General features: G+C 36.2%; 1 protein-coding gene and 1 pseudogene across 3 annotated transcripts; one reads left to right on the plus strand and one right to left on the minus strand.

Moving 5' to 3' along the window:
- The first annotated feature begins 9712 nt into the window (after positions 1 to 9712).
- Positions 9713 to 12273, plus strand: LOC143530853 (coronatine-insensitive protein 1-like; annotated as a pseudogene). Its single transcript, XR_013134925.1, has 3 exons — positions 9713 to 10273; positions 10667 to 11131; positions 11341 to 12273. The product of XR_013134925.1 is annotated as a coronatine-insensitive protein 1-like (transcript).
- Positions 12274 to 14558: 2285 nt separating this feature from the next.
- On the minus strand, positions 14559 to 16637 carry LOC143530826 (transcription factor DIVARICATA-like). 2 transcript variants are annotated; one of them, XM_077026257.1, is made up of 3 exons: positions 16337 to 16637; positions 15611 to 15961; positions 14560 to 15106 (listed from the first exon to the last, which is right to left on the minus strand). In XM_077026257.1, exons 2-3 carry the CDS (start codon positions 15946 to 15948, stop codon positions 14818 to 14820), a joined length of 627 nt encoding a protein of 208 aa, XP_076882372.1. In that variant the 5' UTR covers positions 15949 to 15961; positions 16337 to 16637; the 3' UTR covers positions 14560 to 14817. The 2 variants fall into 2 exon arrangements, with proteins under 2 accessions (XP_076882371.1, XP_076882372.1); XM_077026256.1 differs by lacking the exon at positions 16337 to 16637 and having other exon boundaries at positions 14559 to 15106; positions 15611 to 16160.
- Between the last annotated feature and the right edge of the window lie 321 nt (positions 16638 to 16958).

Genomic DNA, 16958 nt, shown 5'->3' on the forward strand with positions numbered 1-16958 from the left:
AATCGGGTGATGTTGTTCCGCCAAGTGACCAAGAGAAGGTATGCAACATTTAACAAGAAACTAATTACACGTAAACAAATACTAGATGTGCTCAAGAAGCAAAATAATAAAAGAGGAGCATTATCTTTACCGCATAAAGATAATGAAGTTGTATAATTCTCATATTTGGAGTATTCCAGTGAAAAGGGTTGAGTTTTCCGGTCAAAAACGTTTTTCGAGCAACCGACGCCTAACGGATTTCTGTTAGTCGAAGATCGTTGGGAGCATATATGTTAAAACATGGAACCGTCAATAGACATTTCGTTAGTTAAGACTGTTATTTGTCAATAGTCAATAGTTAAGATTATTTAAATCCAATTTTCATTATATATGTCACACCCCGCTTTCGGGCCTAGGCGTGTGACTCACAATTGGTACCGTTTTTGTCAATTTATCAAAGTTTGCAGTGGAAAATGTTAATTTAAAATATTTACTTTCATAACATAGGGAATTAAATACCCTTGATTGTTTTACAAAATTTACTTGTTTAAAAACAAGTTTAATATATATATATATATATATATATATATTACAAAATTAGCTGAGCCACCAGCTGTATTCTATGCCTAGTGTTCTTCTATTTCCCTTGACATATTCATCACTATTCCTTACTCCTGGTTACCTGAAAACAATTTCAAAATATGTTAGCTATATGTTGATGAACACGCTGACTTAATAAAAGGTTTTCACAATTCGTTATGACACAACATCAATAGTGTTCAACGACTCAGTGGGTCTCAATCCCATCCCATCAGAACTAAACATACGCACAAACCACATAATCGGACTTCACTCACCCTAGAGACAGTCACTTGTCTCATGGTTAGTATGTCTGTAGTGTGCCCACTACAGTACATATATGTAAGGATCCAGGCACATGTGTATTTTAGCCTGAGTGTTTAGTACGTACTACCTTGTATCAAAACGTTTTAGAGGATTTGAACCAACCCTCATGCAAATACTTTCATAACTCTTTACATATGGATAGCAGTCCGTACTTCATAAGAGTAAACATCTTTCAAAAAGACAGTAAATAGACGTATTCACATCAAAACATATTCATACTATAAAAAGGTTTGGACGTATTCACCTTTTGTGATATCAATGTATCTCACTGACAAATGCATGTTCTTTATCTCGGACCTATAGTACGAGAATAATATTTCATAAATAACTAGATCTATAATCTAGCTTTAGACCTTTAGTCTAGTTGAATAACCTTTACCTTGATATCCATTTCATTTATAAAATATATGTATAACATTTATATGCTATGTTTCTTCATTATGAAGAAACGTATATATCAAGTTTCTTATTTCATAAGTAATATCTTTATAATATAAAGAACAACATTTCATCTATAATCTTATCTTATGAAAGTTTATATTTCACTTACTTATTTGATCAAGGTATAGACTATACCCCTGACTAAGGTCTAAGCCATATAATAATAAAATAATAACTTAAGCAGAACCCCTACCTTATACGGGTATTGTGCCTAAGATTTACACGTGCAGCACTTCTACTTCCTTATCACGTATTGAAACTTAAACCGCCAGTACCTCGCTTCCGGCTTGCTTAACACATCTACAAATCGTTAAAACTCCTGTTCTTGCACGAATTACGAGAAATCAGGGTCTCGAAACCTCACGATAGTCGGGCACGCCTCCAAGGTTATGTGTGTGAAAGAAAAGGTGATTGTGGGATGAAAATGCTTCAAACCCGTAGCCCCCTTTATAGGTAAAGTTTTGCCCGCCGTCGCGTAGCGTGATGAGCCTTTCCAAAGGCCATCGCGTAGCGCGACGCCGCAAATTCACGAGATCTTGCCACGTGTTGACACGTGGTTGATCCGGTTACTTAACCGGGTCATTGCGTAGCGCGATACCCCTTTCCATCTAGACCATCGCGTAGCGCGACGCCCCTTTTTCTAAACTCCTAGGAAACACCATCGCGTAGCGCGATGATCAGCATGATCTACCCATCGCGTAGCGCGATGGGTCTTGAAATCAAAATTTTTATTGTCAGTCCCAGGACTTTGTTAACTCTTCACTTCTTGGTCTACCTTTCACAGTTCAAAAATACTAAAGCGACCCTTATGCGGCAATGCGAGCGTGCAACGTGCAAAATGCGTCATCAAAACGCCACATTACGCCCACCGCCTGAGTCCGAGTCTGTGTCCATGCGCGTCGGGTGCTTCGCACCCTCCGCTAGGACTAGTGAGAGTGGTTAGCCACATAAGAACATTACCATGGAAAACTCCTTCATTATAAAGTGCTTTCATTTCTTTCCCACTTTCCATATGAGATAGAGTTTTCCTTATTTATTCCCTTAACATAAAATGTCTTCTTTCCTTTATCATACTTTTCCCCTTGCTATCTCATAAATAATTTTGGTCCTTCACTTTTATAACTTTATTAAATTTGGACCTAAACTTTGTGGGTGTTATATCATCCTCACCTTGAAATGAATCTCGTCCTTGAGATTCGTTAGAACAGATGTGGATACTTCTTTCTTATTTCCGATTCTAACTCCCAAGTAAATTCTAGTCCTCTTCGGGAGTTCCATCTTATTTTGACTAACTTTAGCTTTCGACATTTAAGTTTCTTAACTTGGAAATCTTCAACTTGTAGAGGTTGTTCTACAAATTTTAGGTTTTCGTTAATTTCAACATCCTTTAGAGGCATGGCTAAAGTTTCGTCAGCTAAACACTTGCGTAAATTAGAAACATGAAATACATCATGTATGCCTTTCATCTCTTCTGGCAATCGTAAGCGATAAGCTACAGTACCCATTCGTTCTAACACTTTGAATGGTCCCACAAAACGAGGACTTAATTTTCCTTTCTTACCAAATTGTACAACGCCTTTCCATGGTGATACTTTTAATAAAACTTTGTCGCCTACTTGAAATTCTAACGACTTACGGCGAACATCTGCATAATTCTTTTGTCGTTCTCTTGCCGTCTTAAGTCGTTCACGGATTTGAAGTATCTTATCCGTTGTTTCTTGAACTATTTCTGGTCCAGACATTTGATTATCTCTAGTTTCAGACCAACATACCGGCGTTCTATATTTCCGTCCATACAATGCTTCAAATGGTGCGGCCTGAATACTCGTGTGATAACAATTATTATACGAGAATTCTATCAAAGGAAGATGATCATCCCAACTTCCTCCTAAATCAATTACACAAGCTCGGAGCATATCTTCAAGCATTTGAATTGTTCTTTCACTCTGCATGTCACACCCCAACCTAAGGCGGAAATGCCGGGGCGTGATCCGATTGCTCACAGCTCGAAGATACTATCATATATAAAATGTGACAATATCTAATTAATTATTTACAAATATTACACACATTATCCCAATATACAAAACAATCCAAATACACAAATATGAGTTCATATAACGATTATCTTGATTATATCCTAAGGTCTTGTCTACGTGTCCAACTTCAATCTTCAGGCAACCTGCATATGCGTAGAAAAATGGAGTTTTTGTCAACAAATATGTTGAGTGAGTTTACCACCAAGTTTTGACACCAAAATAATGTTAATATGATAAATAAGCAAAACGTAATAAATGCGGTAATGAAATCAAACCATAAACAAGTAAGTTGTCAACTAAACCATTGCCAAGCGAATCGGGCGCCGGTAAATCAACTATGAGCAAATAATGAGAATAAGACCATTGCCAAGCGATTCGGGTGGTGGTAAATAATATGAAAACCCTCTACAAGGGGATATGTCAAGCGAATCAATACAATAACACATAAGCACATAACAAGTATATTTGAATAATCGCACACAATTACACATTTGCTATTTTTGGATATGTATATATATAGTATGATATACGCATATGTCCCCAAAAATTGAGTAAAATAGGGTAATGATAAAACTCATCTTAGAAGGAAGGCAAGTGATTAATAAATTCGACAAACGAATTAATGATTTAAGCGAGTCGTCCAATACGCGTTCAACGAGATAAATGATCAGAATCTGAAACTTTGGAAATGAAACTATAAATAAAAACGAACTTAATGCCGCTGGAATCAATCCAAACGGATGGGTATAACTCTAGTTATGTTGATTTTAATATTTAAGCGAGTCGAGTCTGACCAGAATCCGAACTTCGATTCGGGAGTCGGGTTTTGGTTAGAACCCTTAAAATTTAATTATGAGAAGAAAAGTCTTCTGGACTGAACGTTGAATCCGGCCAAAAGCATGAGAAAACGATAAGTCAAACTTGTTGACTGTTTTACCCTTAATCGGGTTTTGAAGCAATTGACCAGTCAACACCCTTCAATCTCATAAATTGATTGAAGGATATTGACTAGGGAATGTGTATGAACAATTCTACAGTAAACTTACCCAGAAAGTGAAAGGATTGACGAGAAACGGAAGTCAAAAATCCTAAAGCAAGCAAAGTCAACGAACAAGTCTTGAATCTTTAACGAAGATGCAAAAACCGAAGGGTTGGAGGATGAACAGAGGTAAGGGACGGCTGGAGGATGTTCTTTAGGGTTTGATTAATGTTTACAGCGGATGTTTAATGGTTGTTTATATAGAAAAACATAAAACAAACTAATTATGGGCTTTTTGGCCCGTTTAAATAAGTAAATACGTTTTAAGGAAAGAATCAATGATTTATACATAAAGATCTGGTCTTGGGCAGTAACAAACGAATTAGCACTTGTATTTTAGTTATAGGATGTTTACTTGGACCTTTATTCACTCAAACATGCCTAAAATAAACGATTTTTTTGCCTTAAACGAGTTAGGAAACGAAATAAAGTTAAACGATCTGACCAGTGGTGTGGAGGCGGCGCGCGATGGGGGTAGGGAGTCTCCCCGCGCGGCGCTCCAGCTAGCCAAGGAAGGAATTTTGGTTTTTTGGCAATAATGGTCCCTAAACTTTGTTAATTGAACTAGTTTTGGTATAATTTGGTTTTGAACATTGATTGAAGTATAAGGCCCTAAAGTGAACATTAGGAAACTTATTTACTTGAAAATATTGGATTTTGATTAATATTAAAGATCTAAAAATATTTCATGTCGGGTTAAACTTAAACGATTGCGGTTTCGAAAAACCCGAAATGTTACACTGCCCATTAGTTTGAGGATGATAAGCAGTGCTAAGATTCAATTGAGTTTCTAACGCTTGTTCGAAACTTTTCCAGAAATGAGACGTAAACCTACTATCCCGATCAGATATGATAGATAATGGCACACCATGCAATGATACAATATTGTTTACGTATAATCGTGCCAATCTATCCATAGAGTAGGATTCATTGATAGGTATGAAATGAGCAGACTTAGTTAACCTATCGATGATAACCCAAATAGCATTATGCTGACGAGTAGTCTTAGGGAGTTTTGTAATAAAATCCATTGTTATCATCTCCCATTTCCATACAGGAAGTTTAGGTTGTTGAAGCAAACCTGAAGGTTTCTGATGCTCAGCCTTGACTTGTAAACATTTGGCTACGTACAGCGCAATATCCTTTTTCATCCCGTTCCACCAGTAGTTAGGTTTAATATTTTGATACATTTTGTCACTACCAGGATGTATCATATACTTCGATCGACGAGCTTCACTCATAATTCTATCACGTAAATTATCAACCTTCGGTACCCAGATTCTGTTTCCTAGTCTGAGTATGTCATCATCTCTTGTGACTAAAGAGTCAATTGTACCATTACGCTTTTCTCCGGAGATTTGGTTTTCTTCGATTGCTTTCTTCTGTGCTTTCTTGATTTCTTCAATTAAATCTATTTGAAGTTCCAGTCTTAAAGATCTAACCCTCTTGGGTTTTTCATGTTCTTTCCGACTCAATGCGTCAGCTACTACATTTGCTTTTCCTTCATGATAGATGATTTCACAATCGTAATCGTTTAGAGTTTCCATCCATCTTATTTGACGCATATTAAGTTCCTTTTGATCAAAGATGTGTTTTAAACTCTTATGATCAGTGTACACGATAAACTTAACTCCATATAAATAGTGTCTCCATAAATTCAAGGCAAAAATTATGGCACCCAACTCTAGATCATGAGTTGTATAATTCTTTTTGTGTACTTGCAATTGACGAGAAGCATAATCTATTACTTATTTCTTTGCATTAGTACACAACCCATACCTGAATGAGATGCATCACGAAAAACAACAAAGTCTTCTGTACCTTCTAGCAAGGCCATTATAGGTGCATTAGTAAGCTTTTGTTTGAGTAAGTCAAATGCTTCTTGTTGTTTTCCCCATTCATACTTAACGTTCTTTCAAGTTAGAGAGGTTAAGGGAACTGCTATACGGGAGAAATTCTCGATGAATCTTCTATAATATCCAGCTAATCCTAGAAAACTTCGAACTTCAGTTGGCGATATTGGAATTTCCCACTTAGCTATCGCTTCAATTTTGGCGGGATCTACTTGAATTCCATTTGCATTGATAACATGACCAAGAAATTGTACCTCATGCAACCAGAATTCACACTTAGAAAACTTAGCATACAATTTATCATTTCAAAGTAATTTGAGCAAGATTTAAGATGAACCTTATGATCTTCTTCCAATTTAGAATAAATAAGTATATCGTCGATGAAAACGATTACAAATTTATCTAAATAAGGCTTACAAACTCTATTCATCATATCCATGAATACTACAGGAGCATTTGTAAGTCCAAACGGCATGACTGTGAATTCAAAATGTCCATATCTGGTTCTAAATGCAGTCTTTGGAATATCTTCTTCTTGGACTTTTAACTGATGATATCCTGAACGTAAATCGATCTTCGAGAAACAACTTGCTCCTTGTAATTGACCAAACAAATCATCAATTCTTGGGAGCGGGTACTTGTTCTTAATTGTTACTTTGTTTAGCTCACGATAATCGATGCATATCCTCATCGAACCGTCTTTTTTTTCACGAATAAGATCGGAGCTCCCCAAGGTGAAGAACTTGGTCTTATAAATCCTTTTTCTAACAGTTTGTCTAACTGTTTCTTTAATTCTTTCATTTCTGTTGGAGCTAGTCTATACGGAGATTTGGCTATTGGAGCGGTTCTAGGTACTAAGTCTATTCTAAATTCAACATCACGCTCCGGTGGTATTCCTGGTAATTCTTCTGGGAAAACGTCAGGAAATTCTGAAACAATTGGTACGTCTTCTAATTTATTATCTTTAAGTTCTTCTATCACATACACCATGAATGCTAAACAACCTTTACGCAAACATTTATTAGCTTTAATAATCAAGATTAAGCTAACATGACCTTCATCTTTGTCTCCAGCAATTTGTATTCTCTAACCTAACTAAGGGTTCATTTAATAGGCTACAAAATTTCTTATCTATAAAACTTCGATTTGCACCCAAGTCAAACAAAACTCTAGCATAGACATTATTAACGAGAAACGTACCGGTTATAACTTCCGGCATTTCAGCTGCCTTTTCGGTGTTGAGCCCAAAAACACTTGCCTTTCCCTTCCTTCCTTCATTCTTGGTGCCACTACCACTTGCACCTTCTCCTCCAGTCTTCCTCTTCGGACATTCGTTTTGAAAATGTCCCATCTCTCCACAATCATAGCAATCAATCTTATTCTTCCAGCAATCAGTTGTTGCATGACCCATATGTTTACAATTAGTACAGTTTACTGACTGATTGAACCTGCACTTCCCAAAATGTATTCGGTTGCATATCCTACACAACGGAATTGGTGACTGAGAGTTCCTCTTCTCTCCACGGTATGGTTTCTTGTTGTCCCTATCATTTTTCTTAAACACAACCTCCCTCTTGAAGCGTTCTCTTTCTTTTCTTCTTCACAGGTTCTGATCAACCCGTTCATCATATATCCAACTAACTCCATGGCTAAATCAATGATTTGAGGTAGAGAGGATCTGACCATATCTCTAATCTCCTTTGGCAATCCCCAGATATAACGAGTGACTTTGTTATTTTCCGGTGCCACCAAGTGTGGTACTATCCTACAATACTCCAAGAACTTAGTATTATAGTCCTTGAGATTTGTCCCAACTACTTTATGATTTAAAAACTTGATTTGAATTTCATCTTTCTCATTCATTGGGCAAAACTTCCTGATTACGAGATCCTTAAATTCTCCCCAACTCAGCTTGTACATGTTTAATCTCCCCTTAGCTTGTATAAGAGTATTCCACCATTGCAGAGCTTCGCCTTTGAACGATTGGGAGGAATATTGAATTGCTTCTTTCTCAGAACACTTACTAATGACATTAATGGCTCCTATTTCTTCAAGCCATCCCAGTGCAACAATAACACCATTGCTTCCATCAAAATCTTTGGGTTTAAATGTCTGGTATGTTTTATAGCTACAACATTTCTTAGTCTTTTGTTTCTTGGTTTTCTTTTTCTCATAATCACTATCAGCATTATAGCTGACATGTTCTTCTTCTTCTTCTTCTTCTTAGACTTGTTAGATTTCTCATTGCTCGACGTTTCTTTCTTTCTCATAGTTTATAGCATAGCTGGAAAGGCTTCGGCAATTTCTCTTGTGATTAGTTCTTACATATCTTCTTTTCTCACGAGTTGATCACCAGCACGAGGGGTAGCATTCCCTTCCTGATTTTCAACATTTTTCTTAAACAAAAACAAAAATTAAAAGTGATAAACTTAAAGGTTTACATATTATTAACAACAAATAATAATAAAAATGAAATTAACGAATGAAGTGGCTACAAGTATTACAAAAGGTACATTATGCCAAATACGACAAAGAAAGTAACATCCACGTCCATAATTTATTATAAAAAGATAAAGATGAAATATATAATAAAGTCAATTTGGTAAATCTATACAATATTATTCTGAAGCACAAGAAATCTTGTTGTTTGCTGAGTTTCCCCAATAAACCATTGCCACCATCTCAGTATCTCCATCCTCTTCACCACTCACTCTCTCTCTCTCTCTCTCTCTCTCTTGATTGCAGAGCCTTTTATACATCTTATCCATTTGATCTCCATACAAACTCATCCAACTGTCTGCGTTGGATCTCTTCTTCTTCGATCCTATACTCTCTCTCTCTCCTGCTTTCTCTCTCTAAATCAGTCTTTTCAGCTTGGTTTTTTGCAATCCAATCATGGGTATTGTTAAAGTCACCTGATTTGAAGTGGGTTTTTGTTCTTTTCTTGATTTGATATCTGGGTCTTGTGAGACTTTCCTAAATCATGAATCTTGACACTGATTGAAGTGGGTTTGTTTCTTTTCTTGATTTGATATCTGGGTTTTGTGAAATACTTGCTAAATCATGAATCTTGAAATTAATTGGATGTGGGTTTTGTTTCTTTCTTAATTTGGTATCTGGGTCTTGTGAATCCTTGCTAAATCATGAATCTTGAAACTGATTGGAAGTGGGTTTTGTTTCTTTCTTAATTTGGTATCTGGGTTTTGTGAATCCTTGCTAAATCATATTTCTTGAAACTATTTGGAAGTGGGTTTTGTTTCTTTCTTGATTTGGTATCCGGGTTTTGTGAAATCCTTGCTAAATCATGAATCTTGAATCTGATCTGAAGTGGGCTTTGTTTCTTTCTTGATTTATGGGTTTTGTGAGATCTTTTCAATATCATGAATCTTGAAATGGATTTGAGTTATTTGAAGTGAACTGAACTGATTTAGGATTTTGTTGCTTTCATTAATAATTTGATTTCATCTGCAAAAAAGCCCTGTATTGAAATCACTATTTTCAACTTAGTTAATTACTTGAATTTGGGTATGGAAGACAAGAACTTTAACAACCACCAGCGCGGTCACAGGTATGTCTGATGTCGTTTTCGAGTGCGTATTAGCGTACATAAACGACTCACGTGACCGACAATCGATCTCGTTGGTCTGCCGGAGGCTATACGAACTCGAAGCTCTGACACGTAAGCATGTGACGATAGCTTTATGTTACACGGCCACACCTAAACAGTTGCGGCGGAGATTCCCTTTTCTTGAATCAGTTAAACTGACAGGAAAACCAAGGGCGGCCATGTATAACTTAATCCCGGAGGACTGGGGCGGGTTTGTGACGCCGTGGGCAGAGGAGCTTTCGAGATCTTTTAGTTGCTTAAAGGCTGTGCATTTCAGAAGGATGATTGTAAGAGATGAGGATCTTGAATTATTAGCACGAGCGCGCGGTCATGCTCTTCAGGTTGTTAAACTTGACAAGTGTTCTGGATTCTCCACTGATGGACTTGCACATATTACTCGATCTTGCAGGTATATTTTTGTTAATTAAATTGGTAAAGATTAAATCTTTTAGTGGTTATATGAATCTGTGATGAAAGTTAGTTGCTAAAGGTTTAATCTTTTAATGCATATATGAGTCTTTGATGCCAGTTAGTTGATAAAGATTCAATCTTTAAATGCTTATATGAATGTTTGATCTCAGTTGGTAAAAAGTTAACCTTTAATGCTTATATGAATGTTTAATGCCAGTCAATTGGTTGGTAAAAATCAATTCTTTCAAGGGTTATATGGATCTTTTGTGTCAATTAGTTGGTAAAGATTCAATGCTAAATGCATATATGAATCTTTGGTGTCAATTAGTTGGTACAGATTCCATCATTAATGCTTAAATGAGTCTTTGACTTTTATTTTCTGCCATTGCAGGAACCTTAAAGTACTGTTTCTAGAAGAGAGCCAAGTGGAAGAGAAGGATGGAGACTGGCTACATGAGCTTGCGATGAACAATACTCAACTCGAATCATTAAACTTCTACATGACCGATCTTTCACTGATCAGCTCTAATGATCTTGAGCTAATAGCCAAAAGCTGCAAGTCTTTAGCATCGGTCAAGATAGGCGATTGTTGGATCTTGTTGGATTCTTCCGCTTTGCGGGTTCGCTCGAAGAGTTCAGTGGTGGTTGCTTTAACAACCATCCTGAGGCGTATGCTTCTTTAACATACCCCCCGGGATTGCGTCGGTTAGGTCTGAATTACATGAGTACAAATGAAATGCCCATTGTATACCCCTTCGCTTCGCGTCTCAAAAAACTTGATCTCCTTTATGCCCTTCTTGACACCGAGGATCATTGTGTGTTGCTCCAAAAATGTCCCAATTTGGAAGTTCTTGAGGTAAATCTTTCATTATACTTGATTATCGGACCCTATACAAACAAGCATACCCATATAATCCCAGATAGCAGAGCTATTGGTAGGGTCTGGGAAGGGTGTGACATGACAAACCTTTTTTCTTATATGTATAGTAATCCATATAACATTGATGAACTAATTAAATAACTTGCAAATGAACTAACTTTGACCTCAAAATTGATGAAAAACAGACAAGAAATGTGATTGGAGACCGGGGAATGGAAGTTCTAGCATGCTCTTGCAAGAAACTAAAGCGGTTAAGAATTGAACGAGGAGCCGATGAACAAGAACTGGAAGATGAAGAAGGTGTCGTTTCTCAAAGGGGATTAACCGCCATAGCCCAAGGCTGTCTTGATCTAGAATACATTGCTGTATACGTATCCGATATCACAAATGCAGCCCTAGAAACCATGGGAATGAACTTGAAAAACCTCTGCGATTTCCGTATGGTGTTACTCGATAAAGAAGAGGTTATTACAGATTTGCCACTCGATAACGGAATCCGGTCCTTACTAAGTGGCTGCAACAAACTCAGAAGATTTGCACTCTATCTTAGACCAGGAGGGCTGACTGATGTGGGTTTGACTTATATCGGTCAACACAGTCAGAATATCAGATGGATGCTACTTGGGTATCTTGGGGAGTCTGATGCCGGGCTTCTCGGGTTCTCTCGAGGCTGCCCGAGCCTACAAAAACTTGAAGTGAGAGGATGCTGTTTTAGTGAAAAGGCACTTGCTTTGGCGGTTTTACAGTTGGGATCTCTAAGGTACTTATGGGTACAAGGGTATAGAGGATCCAATACTGGATTTGATCTTTTAGCAATGGCGCGACCGTTTTGGAATATCGAAATAATCCCTCCAAGAAAGGTTAATTGTGGAGAAGGTAGAGAGATTGAACACCCTGCACATATACTTGCTTATTATTCTCTTGCGGGACCAAGAACCGATTTCCCGCCTTCGGTCATCCCACTTGACTCCATTGCTCAACAAGCGTGTGCATACTTATCAGAAAAGTAACATCTTTTACTAGTATTGTTTTCGTTTCGTTTCGTTCTGTTTGTTGTATCATGTACTTGTACCGTTTGTCTTAAATTTTGTTAGTTTTGGATACGGGTTTGTAATAATATATATTATTATATGACACGCGTAACATAACATGTGGATCTTGGATGTATAGATGAACATGTTAATTTTCTTGTTTGTGAACATGTGATTCTACTTTTTGTTGAAGCATCAAGCATACAAAGTTGCAAACAGCAAAACAACAAGACAGAAACAAACAGAAAGCAACAAAATAAACAAAGATGGTGGCCCTATACGTATATTTTACTAGGTTGTTTATGTTAGTTGATTTATAAACGACAATAACTACTTGTCAAAATATTTTTTTTTATTGATTTTACCGTCTCTTCCAAGATATGAAAGGTTATGGTATAAGTCGTTCTAGGCATATAATAAAATAGGGTAGAAAAATGTGCAACTTAATAAAGTTATTAACTTTAGCTTTTTGAAAATATGCAAGAAAGCGATAGACTGTTTGACCAATTTGTGGATCCAAATTCCTGTCCAGCCCAATATTTGTTTACATGGGCTAAATTTCGTAATTTTGTTTTTTATTTCTTTTAAAAAAAGCATTTTTAATTGTCAATTATGGAAAGATTTGATCAAACATGTGAAGGATTATTCTTGATAAATGTTTAAAATATTAGAGATTGAGTTTGAGTCGGTTAGTTAAGTTTATTGAATTGTTTAAAGTTATTATGTGTATCTTTTTATTATGATAAGTTTATAAGAGTTCGAGTCATAGTTGGTTTAGGTTTTGTTTAATATGAATAGATTCATAGGGTTCATAATTTATGTGTTGTAAAGTTTTTCAGTTTTATTATAACAAAGAAAAGAGTCAGAACGAGTTATTCAAAACTGTGTTATCCTGTCTGATTATCAGGGTTTGATTCCAACAAGATGCATTCCCAACAAGTTCTGTGTTGCCCATTCCGTCGTTTCTATTATTGTTTTTAGAATTGGACTGCAAACTGTCTACACAACTGAAGTGGTTCTATATTAACACAATCAAACTCAAACGATGCGGAAATCATAACTTGATTCTATTGATAAAGTGAACGATTACAACAGAGAAATCAAACATTACATAAGGAGATTAGAAATACAAAGAAGAATTGGAGATGAGAAAGAAGAATCATATGACACTCTCATAGCATTGACTCTCAATTTCTCGTGCTTATATCCAACGATTGCTTCCACTAGTACAAGTGTACAAAAAAACTGGTTTGAGACAGGTTCATGGCAAACCGACCCGAACCGGTTTGACAAGTAAACCGGTTTCATCCAAACTGGTTCATGAACCGACCCAAACTGTCGGTTTTGGTACCGGTTCCTCTTTTGAACAACCAAACTGGTTTTAAAACCGAACCGGTTACCAAACTGGTTTTAAAACCGGACCGGCTTGAGTTAAACCAGTTGTAAACAGGTTAAACCGGTTCTAAGCCGAACCGACCTGGACCAGGTCGACCTCTCTTGCTTCAAAAGCGGTTTCTAAACCAAACATTTTATGTCAAACCGGTTTTGACCAGGCTTTGATCAAACCAGTTCAGTTTGGGAAAAACCGGTTTTGTACACCTCTATCCATCAGTCCATTAAAATACTGGGCTTCCTAAAAGGGGCTAGTGGGGTGGGCTCATTAGTGTGGATCATAACAACTGATCTAACAGAGTGCTTTTAAACCGTCTTCAACAATCAATACTGGTCAGGGTAGTTAAACCACCAGCAAATGGGGCGGGTTGGATCGGCTTTTAAATTTTAACTTTTTATGCTTTCAAAACTTATTTTACTGATTTATTTACCACTTTAGTTTTCATATTTTTTACATTTTCCGTATTTTTTTTATAAAAAGTAGGATCCATACCATTATAGTTGCATACGTTAGTTTAATTTAGATTTTAAAACGGGCTTAATTAGCACGTGACCAATTCAGTTATGAAAACATTATTTTTACATATCACCTCCTTTTACCAAGACAGGTCTATATGTGATTCATATATATCATTTGATAAAGTACGATTCCGTTGAGCACTATCTAATGTGTAATGTCGTCCATTAAAAAATCCAACATTTCCACATTTTGAATAAAATTTGTATGTGGGCCACCCCCACATATACTCAAAATGGAATTAACCGGTAGAACTAAGTGCTCAATCATGCAACTTGAACGAATTATTTCAACAAGTGAAGGCCATTGTCACACTCCAATACAACTTCTTTTCTTTTTAATAAAAGAATAAATAACTTATAATATAGGAATGAATTTTCATCATATGTAAACTTATATATTATAAACGGTAGTGATATGATCTGGATTAAAAAATAGTGTTAAGTGTCGAGTGAGTCAGTTGATGACATGACAATCTACCTGAATAAACTATGCTGACTCGGCTTATCCATGCATCATATGATGGGAAGAAGTAACACAAACCAAATTTGATGATGAATAAAGGCTATGTAATGTCATTTCACATGTGAATCTTCTGTTATTATCATGATTATTGATCACAGGTGACACCAAAAAACCTATGTTTCGAATTTGTTTAAATGCATAACAAGGCGGGTACAAATCATTTAAACGTTGAAAACAGTTAAACAAACCTAGGTCGGCTAACCTTGAACTTGGTAACCTGTGGGTTGGAAATACAGACCAGAATTGTATCCTCGCATATTGATCTCGTTGTTTGGTATATTAACTAGTGGTAAAGATTTGTCCAAGTGGACGGTGGTGATGTCGTGGATGCTAGGCCTCCTCTTTTCTTTCCCTTCTGAATGTTGCCTTGCATAGTACTTCTGAGCATGACTTGCCACTTGTGTTGGTGTTTTGGTCACCACGAAGTTGCGTGAAATGTTTCTCCAGTCTCCTTTGCCATGAACTTGTAAACCCATCAAGAATCGCCTGAAATAGATCAAACATAAGTTTGTTCATTATTTTGTATCACGATGGTCTAAGTAGGAGCAGACTCCCCGGACCTTACCTGTAGCTTTTGCTATGAGGAATTTTACTAGATACGTTTGTTTTGTTTGTTATTTGTGTTAAGAAAACATTTTTGTTAGAATCAATTACAAGTTAGTTTGCTGATTCCATTGTTAGTCTCGTAATCTCTAGTATAAACATGTGATCTATCTTGTATCACCGGTTGTAAGTTATTATCACAATTTCTCAAAATCATATTCTCTCTACTTTCTTTATATTAGATTATAGATTGTAGATTTTCATTTAAACAAAGTTGTTTTTAGGGTCTCCATGCATGTAGTCTATCTCCCGGGGACAGAGAATATGTTTGCTTTTATTTCAGTTTCCCTAGACCCTACTATAAGTGAGATCTTACTGGGTATGCTTGTTTTCTTTTTTGCTCATATACAGTTCACAAATAAACTAAGAAAGAAGATAAAAGTTTACCTGTGTTCATCTTCGGTCCAAGGTATGCCTTTTCGCCTTTCGGGGTCAAAAGATCTTGATCTGTAAAGCCTATTTGCAAACGATTTGAACCCGTGATCTTGAAGGAATTCAGATTTAGCGGATAAGTAACTTGGAGCTTCAACCAAACCGGCTTCTATGCTATTAATATCAGCTTGCAATTCCTCATATTGTTGTCTCACTTCATACTCAGATTTTCCAGGAACAAAAGCAGCAACATTTGACCATCTATCCGGAGTTTCTTTATCGAATATAGCCAGAGCACTTTCAAACCACTTATTCTGTTCTTTCGTCCATTTTGATCGCTTGTTCATCTGCATCACTTGATTTGGGCTGAAAACATGCATAGATGGTGATAATGTTTCCATTATTATTGCAAATTGTTGTTTCAATGGAGAGAAGATATTCAAATTCAAATACACAGTAAAAAAGTTGAGAATCATTTAGCAAGAATCAGATCATCAGTATAAACTTTTTCTAGATTTAGTAGAACATATTCAAGATTCTTGAAAATGACCCATGAATTCAAGAATCAACAAAACCTTGAAAAGGATGTCAAATCATACAACGCGAACACAGAATTTGAAAATAATCAAATACCCATTTGATAAGCATAATTAAAAAAATAAAAACCATGATAAACCTTGATAAAAAGAAGTACTCTAAAAGATTTTCTTTGGTTCTTGAAAAGAAAGCAGAGAGCTTTACCTCTTGTAGAAGAATCAAGATTGGTTTTGATGTGAATCTAGATTGGTATTGATGAATCCCTGAGTGATTGAACAGGTGGCTAGAAAGTTGTCAATGGGTGTGTGATTCTGTGCTATTTATATACACAAGTGTTGGGTAGTTTGTGGTGAATTTGAACTATTTAGTGTGGTTGTTCATAGAGGGTTTGTTTTATTAAATCAAACACCTTTTATAATTGCATTAAAAATTTAACAAGATTTGGCAAAACAATGACCACTTTCCCTTTTCTTTCTTGTATTATTATTGCTCCTAACAAAGCCTTTTAGAGGAGAAAGAAAATTCTAAAGCTTCTTTTATGAACAAAGTGGCAAATATATTTAGTTTTGGTAATTATGCTACCACTTTTCCCATGCATTCATAATTTAAACATACATAGGTTCCTTTAGAGCATTAGCAACGCGGGTTTAATAGAGTATGTGGTCTGAGATAGAAGAGACACATGAATGTACCAAAGTCTGTGCACCAAACACGTCTAAAATGCTGAATATTGACATACCCGTTTTTTAATATAAAAAAACAAACTCTCACAATCATTTCTTTTAGCATTTACTTAATATTTTACCTAAAATTATATTAAATAACG

This window comes from Bidens hawaiensis, unplaced genomic scaffold, assembly GCF_021521415.1.
Source record: "Bidens hawaiensis isolate Kalapana, Puna unplaced genomic scaffold, B.hawaiensis_p1.1 tig00009039_1, whole genome shotgun sequence".
Classification (NCBI taxonomy): Eukaryota; Viridiplantae; Streptophyta; class Magnoliopsida; order Asterales; family Asteraceae; genus Bidens; species Bidens hawaiensis.

Excerpts from the sequence above, each read along its gene's own strand:
- LOC143530826 (XM_077026256.1), bottom strand. The coding sequence starts at position 16,071 with ATGATTCTCAACTTTTTTACTGTGTATTTGAATTTGAATATCTTCTCT. Across the intron at positions 15,107-15,610 it reads TGGACCGAAGATGAACACAG|GCGATTCTTGATGGGTTTAC; the intron begins GTAAACTTTTAT and ends GATCTATTTCAG.